This window comes from Apteryx rowi, unplaced genomic scaffold, assembly GCF_003343035.1.
Source record: "Apteryx rowi isolate R43461 unplaced genomic scaffold, aptRow1 scaffold_695, whole genome shotgun sequence".
NCBI lineage: Eukaryota > Metazoa > Chordata > Aves > Apterygiformes > Apterygidae > Apteryx > Apteryx rowi.
In genome coordinates this window covers 202,920-212,818 of record NW_020450977.1, presented here as the reverse complement: position 1 = coordinate 212,818, position 9,899 = coordinate 202,920, and the positions used below count along the sequence as shown (strand labels likewise).

The 9,899-nt window shown below is 35.6% G+C and overlaps 1 protein-coding gene across 2 annotated transcripts in view; it reads left to right on the top strand.

Annotated features, from left to right (window-relative positions):
* The window catches only part of HEATR5A (HEAT repeat containing 5A), a 78,306-nt gene that overhangs the window by 50,947 nt on the left and 17,460 nt on the right, over nt 1-9,899 (top strand). For both annotated transcript variants that reach the window (XM_026086472.1, XM_026086471.1), the window contains exons 22-27: nt 2,593-2,731; nt 3,890-4,069; nt 4,876-5,115; nt 5,853-6,034; nt 8,448-8,516; nt 8,946-9,125. In XM_026086472.1, coding sequence (XP_025942257.1) covers nt 2,593-2,731; nt 3,890-4,069; nt 4,876-5,115; nt 5,853-6,034; nt 8,448-8,516; nt 8,946-9,125 — 990 coding nt within the window. The remainder of the gene's footprint in view (nt 1-2,592; nt 2,732-3,889; nt 4,070-4,875; nt 5,116-5,852; nt 6,035-8,447; nt 8,517-8,945; nt 9,126-9,899) is intronic.

Here is a 9,899-nt window from a genome sequence, read left to right as displayed (position 1 = left end):
AAAAAAAAAAAAAAAAAAAAAAGCCCGACTCTCAGGCGCAATGGATAGACTGCTTCACTGGCTCCATTTTTTTTTCCTTTTTTTTTTTTTTTAATGTGTACATGTGCCTGTCATTATCTAGTTTCCCTTCTTCCAACTTCTTACAGTATTCCTTTTTTGTCAGTTGGGTCTTTTTTCACAGGGTTTTGTATCTAACAGAGTAATGCTTAACCTATCTGTCAATTGAATTCTTGGCTCCAGAGGAATAGAAATCATATGCTTTCACTTGTGTCTAACATTAACTCTAAAGCTAACTTCTGTGAATGCAGACTTCTAAAGAGTTTATCTGTATAAGCTTACAATGTAGTGAATACTCCGGTTTTCAGCTGCAAGACATAAAAGACATTTTTGAAACACAATACTGTATATATTGTCAACTGCATTAAGCTGTTGTCTTGTTGATACTGTTTATTTTAAGTACTAATTTTAGGGGCAGCTTGCTTGCAATTTAAGGGTGTTTGACATTAAATATAAGATAATTGAACTAAGCAAATTAGGGTTTTGGTTTGTTTGAGATAAGATTCTGATTTTTATATATGCTGAATTTACATGTAATAGTCTCCTTGTGTGGTTGGTATCACTGTGGTATTTATATTTTGGTTTTGTCATGACTGGTTTGTCATTTGTTTTTGTGCAGGAGATCTTGTTGGATAATTCTGTGTTGGTAGGTCCCTGTGCCTTGTTAATCCTAAAAACTGTAGCAGTTTGCAGTGTTGTTTTTTATTTCATCTTTTATCTCTTCCTTTTAACCATTTTTAATGTAAATTCTTTTAAGCATGTCAAGTGACATTCATTTGATTCTCATTCTAACCAGACCCTTCCTAACTTTCTGCAGATGGCACGCATACATATCATTTATGTGCTTAATTAGCCATCATTTTGATTTTAACATGTTCAGTGCAGAAAGGGAACTACTTGTTCATTTAACTTTGTATGTGATGCTTGCATTTTGTGTTTGTTTGTTGGTCCTGTCCCCTACTTAAAATGTGGGAGAATGAGAGATATGACAAATGTGTATCTTGTATTGTGCAGTAGCTTGATTCAGGTCCTCTGGTTTTCCCCTGTTAAAAACGAGCATGCAATTTATGCACGTCCAACTTGCAGTAGAATGTGTAGCCTGCTTGAGCAGATGTTACATTAAAAGCCTCATTCGTTGTTTTTAAAGTTTCAATTAAAGTATCTTGCAGACATATTAATTGAGTCAGGTTTTTAAGAGTATTATGCAGAGAGTATATCTGTGTGTGTATGAAATGTATAATTCTAAGTCTTGCGGATTCATATACGTGTATAAAAATTCAGAAGAAACAGCTTAGTTCTATTAATGTAACAAAGCTGAAATTCTGTGTCACTTATTCTTTATGTCCTTAACTTGTTATTTTGAATCTCATTTTGACTAACATATATTGACCTATCACTGACAAATGAGGAGCATGATCTCACTGAAAGTTTTTCCTGCAGCAGACACTCAGCTCTATCTTAGTTCGTGATGATGACAGCTAAGGGTACACAATTAATTAGTTGTAAAGGATAACTTTTTTCAGTTAGATACATCTTTATTTTGGTTGTATACTCCACACTGATGATAATCTAACTTTAAATTAAATTTCATAAATATGGGTGTAGTTATTCTGCTTGGCTGCACAGCTGATTCATTGTATCTGTGGATCCCCTTCAGAATGTACTTAAAATTAAAAGCAAGCCCTCACCCCCAAAAATATCAAAAACCTCCACCCTAATAAAAAGCCTTAAGGCTATGATTTTTTTTAAAAAAGTATTTTTCTTCCTGTAATAAGTAACACATTATCATGTTTTTTTTCAATATAAAAGACAGATCCTGGCCTGGTGATGTTAAAAGATGATGATGCTATAAACTTTTTTGCTAGAAACTGCTCAGGAGAGCAGACTTGTCTCCATGTGACATATTCATCAGTAACTCTCTGTTACCTTCTCTAAAACATAATTTAGTGTAATCTGTCTGTATAGTACTTTTTGGAAGTAATTACAGCAGCGTTCTCTTTGCCCTTTCTTACAAGCTTCCTTTCATGCATGGAGCTCAGAATTATTAAAGCCTGGTTGTCTGTCTCACCCTTGGTTACATCAGCATTTCCCTAGTTGTATATAATGATGATATGAATATATTTTCATGCACTGAGTTTTCAGAACCATTATATATACCCTGTAGTCAAAGAATAGACTTAATAGTTGTTCACGGAGACCATGATTCAGCTGTCATTGGAGCTAATTGGGGGGGGGAGGTGTCTTTCTGCTGACATCAGTGGGTGGTGAATCTGGCCTCGGACCAGTCTTGTAATTTACCTTTGGTGAGAAAATGTTAGAAGTACTATCATAAAATTGATGATGGTGGTTGCAAAACCTTTCATTTGGGGCTTAAAAAATAATAATAATAAAAATGCTGAGCAAAAATAGCATCAATTACATGCTTACTGACTTCACAGATTGTTTAATAACTAATTGGTCAGAAAACACCAGCTGTACCAAGTTACTCCAGAAAGGTTTGTCAGCCATCTTATTCTTTCTGTTTGCATGTTTCAGGTGAATCTCTGTAGCTCTTACTTGTTACTGAGACGTGCAGTGGTAGCTTGTTTGCATCAACTTGTGCAAAGAGAAGCTGCTGAGGTATCAGAATATGCTGTTGCTTTAGTTAAAGAGAGCCGAGAAGATTTTACTCCAGGTAACATATGGAAACTTTGAGATCCACGAGTCTGGCACATTGCTAGTGATTTTTAAACATGCTCTACTATGGGTATGAAAATAACTTTGCCACATTCTTTTTGGAGTCTTTAGCTCAAAAAGATATTTTCTGTTTCAGTTTTCTATATGATACCAAATTTGGAAGCATCCAAACCTTTTCTACAATAAAATGAAGATACTATTATTTTCCTATACTGTAAATAGTAAGAGTCACTAAATCAGAAAATGTAGATGCAGTTCTAGAGTAACCTAAACCTATTTAGCCACTAGCAATTATGGTAACTGCTTCACAGTCCTGGATTTTACACTGTGTGTTCATAATTAATTTTATTTTTCCACATAAATCTCCTCTTAAACTAAAAATCTGTCATTTGAGGGAAGGTGCACAAAAAAGTTTCTATTGACCTCTTTGGAGATTCAGTTAAGGGAAGAGGTCCTGAGGTGGGGTCCCTAGCATTTTTAACTTCATGAAGTTGTGGGGGTTTTTTGTTTGCTTGTTTTTGGCTGAGGCCTGAGAATAATTGCTAGTTCGTCCTTATGTGTTCTCTTGTGAGAGGATGGTGGTAACAAATGATTTCACTTTGAATTTCAGTTCAAGCTCATTCAGAAATTTTCAGAAAAGATGGATTATAGCCATTCTGTAAAAATGGTGATTTTTAAAATTGGTAATATTGGGCAAATAAAATTGGTCATCTTCATTTAACAGATTATTTCTGTGTCTCTGTTTCTTAGCTATGTTGGAGAATCATTTCAATTTCCTTTTCAATTTAAAGCATTGTTTTAGAATTACCTTATGAGTCAGTGTGAGGAATCAGATAGACAAAGATAGTTTTCTTTCAGGGGCCCAGATGCTATGGCAATGATAGTGTTGTAAAATTCAGAGTAGGATTCTTTTTTTCTCTGGTGAAACTTCCTTCCTGTTGGTAATATGGCTCTTTAAAAGTTCAACGCTTGTTTTGTACCCAGATGCTTTAGACATGGCATTAAAGCAATTAATTTTATTGGTTTAAAAGTATTTCAAGGCCATATACTTGTTGTGTACAAGATACTATGTGTGCAATCTTTAATGGGGTTTCCGTAGTCATTACTGCAGGTTTGTGATGTACAGCTCTGGGCTCACAGGCTTTGTTCTTAGCAGATGTTAACGTCAGAGAAATAGGCCTGGAGGGGGCATTGCTGGGCTTGCTGGACAAAGAATTGGATCAAAGATTGTGCCAAGATATCAAAGACACTCTGAGTCATATGCTTACTTCAATGGCAGTTGAAAAGCTCTCTTTTTGGCTGAAGTTGTGTAAAGATGTTCTTGCTGCATCAGCTGGTAAGTGCTAATAGACTCTAGGTGAGAATACAATGAAATTAAGGCCTGCAACAGTACAATATGTCAGTGAAGTAATCTTGTTTCTTGAATGTTAGACATTTATGAAGTGTATCATGCTCTTTCATATTGAAACTTTGGACCTTTTAACTTACTTCTATAAGAAGGAATATGACTTTTTCCTTTTTGATTGCCTTTTCCTTATTGAGAAGTTTTTTGTAAACAACGTCTTGACTGTTCATATTCTAGTTGATTTATAGGCCTAATGTTAACTTATTTGCATATCAGAAATGGAAATACAGAATACATTAGAGCTTGTGGGTCCTGTGTGAATACCAACAAGAAAATTACCCAGAGCCTCTCTGCTATTAGTGATAGGAATGACGCAGACCTGTTATATCATAATGAATCTCCTGAGCAGGTGGAATTAGTTACTGTGGTCAATATTGTGAGGGGTTTTTAACTTGCTATACAGGAGGAAAATGATTTGAAATGCTAGTAACTTCTGTTGTGTCACCCTTATGCACAGGTGGTTTTTTCTTTCATTGCATTCTTTCTTCTCCATTTACTTTCATGGTATTGATCTTGTTTTCCAGCAAGTAGTATGTAAGAAATGCAGACAGTTTTGCTACATTTTATTTTTAATTCTAGCAATGATTTTAAGATGCCAAAGCTAAAGGGAGTAATAATGAGTTGGAGGCTAGCGAGTGCTTCAAAGACCTTTTCTTACAAGTCTTTCTGTAGTTTTTCAGTCACAGTAAAAAAGAATATTATGTTTCTTCATTTTTCCCCCTGTGTCTTAAATATAGATTTCAATACAGTAGCTTCTGTAGATACTACTCAAGAAGAGGAGACTGCTAAAGCAGACGATGTATCTGTATTAACCTCTGCAAGTGTTGAGAGATCCCACCCTTTCAGTAATCCACGTTGGTCTACAAGAGTTTTTGCTGCAGAGTGTGTTTGTAAAATTATCAGCCAGTGTGAAAATGCAGACAGTGCACATTTTGACATAACTTTGGCTCAGGAAAGAAAACAACGTGATTCAAGAGGTATGTGTTAGACACTGAAAGAATTTCATAGAATGCAAAGTATGCTTAAAATAAATGTTGGCATCTGAATGAAACTTCTTCATAAATTCATTTCTTTGCAACCACTGAAACAATTTGATTAGAAGCTTGTATTGATTAAGGTGTAGAGCAATTTTAATTAGCCAAAATATTGGCATATCACTACAGCATTTGCACTCACTTTCCTGGTCATAATACTATGGCATGTGCATGGGGAGCCATTGTTTCTGTATAAGCATGGGCAATCAGAACTGATTGCTGGCACCTGCCTACAACAACACAGTTTAGTATCTGAAGTCTGACAAAAAAACTCTGGGTTTTTTTCCTCTTCATAATTTGCATAATTGCCTGTAGAAACACAGTGCCACTTTTCAGTACCTCTCTATGTTTATCTGGAGGGGTTTTTTTCCTCAAAGGTTTGGGGGGGGGGTTGTTTTTTTTTGTTGTTGTTGTTTTTAGGAAATCTGCCTCATACATAAAGGTATTTATGCTTTTTTTCTGAATAAGTTTTTACATTCAAAGGGAAAGATACCTATATCAGCTGATATAGAAGGTACAAGTAAGATCATTGTATGTGTAAACTGCCTTCAGGGAATCTTTGATTTGTGGTGAAGTGTAAAATATACATTCTGAAAGTGTTGGGAGCAATAGTATAAAATATATTATTATGTCTATTTACAAATTTAACAAAATTTTTTTTATTTCTGTTTTCTCTTCAGATGACTTTTTGGTATTGCATTTATCTGACTTGATACGTATGGCTTTTATGGCTGCCACAGATCACAGTGATCAGCTCCGTCTTTCTGGGCTTCAAACATTGCTAATTGTTGTTCGGAAGTTTGCAGCTGTTCCAGAACCTGAGTTTCCAGGTCATGTAATTCTGGAGCAATATCAAGCCAATGTAAGCAACACTGCTAATAAGTTAGAAAAATTTCAAGTGACAGTTAATCACTAAAAGGAAATTGCTTTTTGCAGTGGGTAGTGCTGTTGTTGGGTTTTAGCTAGCTTGTTACTGAAACTGTTATTGATTACTTTCAGACGTAACTTACTTAGAAGGCATCTTTTTGGTCGGTCAGTTTTAGACCAGAAGTTTTTGAAGGCTGAGCGTTTTTTCCCTCTTCTTTATTTGAATACAGCAAAGAGAAAACAGAACCTCATTATTCTTTCTAGAAAGCATTGATTTCAAAGTGTGGGAGTATTGCAAGAGCAGTTAGGAACAACGGATGCTTCAAACTCTGCTTAGTAATAAGTAGCTTTTGCACACCACAGTTATCACACTAGGATATCTTGATCAATAAGTAAGCTAGAGAATATAAAAGCATGGATTCTAGTCACAGGTCTACTTCAGGGCAAAAAAGGAATCAACGCTTACAGAAAAGTTGTCCTGATCACTTTGCATTCCAGATTGCGCTTGCATTAAACATGACAGGCAGCTGTGTTAATCCTCATCTGACTCCCATTTTTCAATTTCTAGCATGCATTGTGTACGTCGTATCAGTTTCTCTCATAGAAATGGAGAGAGATATTGACATCAAAGACAACCTAGGCAATGAGCATAAACTGAAATGCAGGAAATTCCACTTGAACGTAAGAAAGCACTTTACTGCGAGGGTGTTTGAACACTGGACCAGGTTGGCCAGAGAGGTTGTGGAGTTTCCATCTTTGAACGTTTCAGAACACAACTGGACACAGCTCTGAGCAACCTGCTTTAGGTGACCCTGCAGCAGGGTTGGACCAGATAATCTCCAGAGGTGCCTCTAAACCCCAACTATTCTGTGATTTTGATCTTGATTTCCCCTTTTGGCATTAGAATTCTATTCTATTGGGATGTCTTTACGAGAGAAGGAAGGTTGCCTTGAGCTAGTCTAGAACTACCAAGCAAAAAAAATASTATATGTTCTTGCTGTACAATACCATCAAACAGCTCACAAATAGATCTGATAATTAACTAACACCCCATTTGCCTTCTAACCTTCATTATCCTTAAAGGGTTTTATCTAATACTATACTCAGATCTTCTCATCAACTATTTCATAGAAGTTAGAGATGTGACACAATTGCATATCCGGTCCTTTTCTTGTCAAAATTCTTTCCATAACGATAACCAGAAATAGATGGATATACGAGAATGCCTTTTCCAGATTTAAATACTGGTTTCCTCCATAGATCTTGTTCAGAAGTTCCTTAAATGAAGTCTGAGCCTTGGGAAGGTCTTAACAAACTTCACCTATCATTAAAAACAAGTCCTTTTCACTGATCTTCATGAACTCAAGATGGCTGTTTATGCTTCCCATACTTTTATTATGCAGAGGCTCAATATAAGTGTAAAAACATATATATCTCCAATGTGCCTGTTGCAAAAATCTCATTTCGTTGGTCATTCAGCATATAAAAAAAGCACACAGTGACATTAGATTTTCAACTCTCCCAAAACAGAACTCTTTCAATATATCCATAAAGTGATGTAAACAGTTATCAAGGTAATTTTTCAGTAGGAACTTTGTTTCCCCCAGTAAGAGACTCTGAAAATGACATGGCTGAAATGAAAGCCTGAGCTTACTCAGGAATCAATACTAGGGCCTAGTTAGGAGATTATTTCTTTAAATTACAGAGACTAACATTTGGATTGGTCCTTATCTATTGAATAATTCACTACTGTAGATGCTGACAGTCTCAGTGAGGATGGTGCCATTGCACTGGACATTCTATACATAGTCCTATTAAACTTTGTATTTTCTTCCCAGAGAGTATCAGACTTAAGTCTGAGTTTTCCGATATCATTTAAAGCAGCAAGGGAAATTTTCATTAGCCTTTAGCAAAAATAGCTTCCAGCCATGAGAGTAGCTGAAATCTTTGAGAGCTGATCAGTAGGGGTTTGTGTTCTTTATTAGATGAATGGGAATTTTCTTCTCCCCTTCTCTCACTTTGCAAAGTTGACCAACTTCAGCCATTTGTTTCCTTAAAGCTGTATTGAGTAAGGAAATGTCACTCATTAGGTGTCTTGCAAGTCCTTCATGGTTTCAGACAATGTTTTTGTTTTGAGGGATACTCATCAAATCAAGACTTCAGGAAGGAAGAGGTTTCTGTTTCAATTTTAGTGTGTGGAAAGAATAGAATGACTTTGAAGACTCCTCTCAAAGAAAACAATGTCTTCTGTGTAAGCAAAACAAAACAATCTTATCAAAACAGTCTGACAAAAATGAAACTGGAGGTCTATGCTTTATAAAGGAAAACTGCAATACAGCCTGCTTATGAAAAGTAATTATTTAGTTAATTGCTCATTATGTATTAAATGTTTTATAACTTCTCTTTAGGTTGGAGCAGCACTTAGGCCTGCCTTTGCTCCAGAAACGCCCCCTGATGTCACAGCAAAAGCATGTCAGGCAAGTGTTGAAAGTCAGTATTCCTAAGTAGTAGACCCTCTGAAATTTTATTTTTGCTTGATATGTCACACGATAAAAAGGAAATAATAAATCATCAAGTCTTAAGTCRCTAATGCACACAAAATAATGTCACCCATGTTACCTGTATTTGGTAACATCTCAGAGATTTTATGCACTTTAAAATCTTTTGAGAAACTTTGTAGCAGTTGATATTTCAGTTGTTAAATATTTATGACATCACTGTAATGATTTTGACTTTTCATCACTTATGCATATTGAACTGTAATGCCATTTAACATTGGTTATAATCTGAGATAAACTATATTTGAGTAGAAATGAAATGTGTTTTATATCGTTTTGTAGTTGAAGAAAGAAGTATCCAGTGGTCTTTGGCTGTTGTTTCTAACTAATCCTGTTTTACAATACTAGGTGTGCAGTGCCTGGATAGCAAGTGGTGTAGTAAGTGACCTTAATGACCTTCGAAGGGTTCACCAGTTGCTAGTATCCTCTTTGGTCAAAGTGCAGGCTGGGAAAGAAGCACAAAGTCAACAATATAATGAAAGCACTTCAACTATGGAGATACTGGCTGTGCTTAAGGCTTGGGCAGAGGTTAGTGTAATGCTCTGTAACAATAGTCTTGATATCTGTTAGGTGAGTGAGAACCTTTCAGACAGAATGGTTTCAGGAAATACACTCCATGAAATAGTTGTTGGTTCTTTGCTTTGCTTTGATTCCTCCAAACACTGCATGAACACCAGCCCTACTCAGGTTAAAAAAAAAATGTGATTAATGAGATGCTTTGTAAACTTGACAATGGCACTGCTAGTTAAACTGTTTTCATTATACTATTCACATTTCTTAATATGTTCTACTGATTCAGTGTGCATTTTAAATTGGGAAGGTATAGATAGTTATGGTGATGTTCCACTGAACCTACCCATTTTAAGTATTCATCATGTATTGACATTGTTTATTGGCATTTAATTTCTTACAAGTGAGTTCTTGTAAGTTAACAATGTCAATTAAGTACTGCATTGACTAACTGGCTTCGTAAAGTCAGCTCACATGAATGCCTGTTTTAATACGTGTAAATGCGAGGTTAGATATTTAAGAATCAACGATGTCAGCAATGTCTAGATGATATGTCTTACAAAGCATTGGCAATGAACTTGGTGCTGACAGTAGATAACCAGCTAAATATGAGCTAATATGAGTACATTAGGTGGTTAATATATATCTGTATATAAACAGAGAGATGTTATGAAGAAGAAAGCRGTGTTGTCAGTAGATGGCATTAATGGGAACATCTGTAGAAAAACATAACTTCTGGCTGATATATTTGAAAAAGAATATTGGCAAAATAGGAAAGCTAACAGAAAAAAG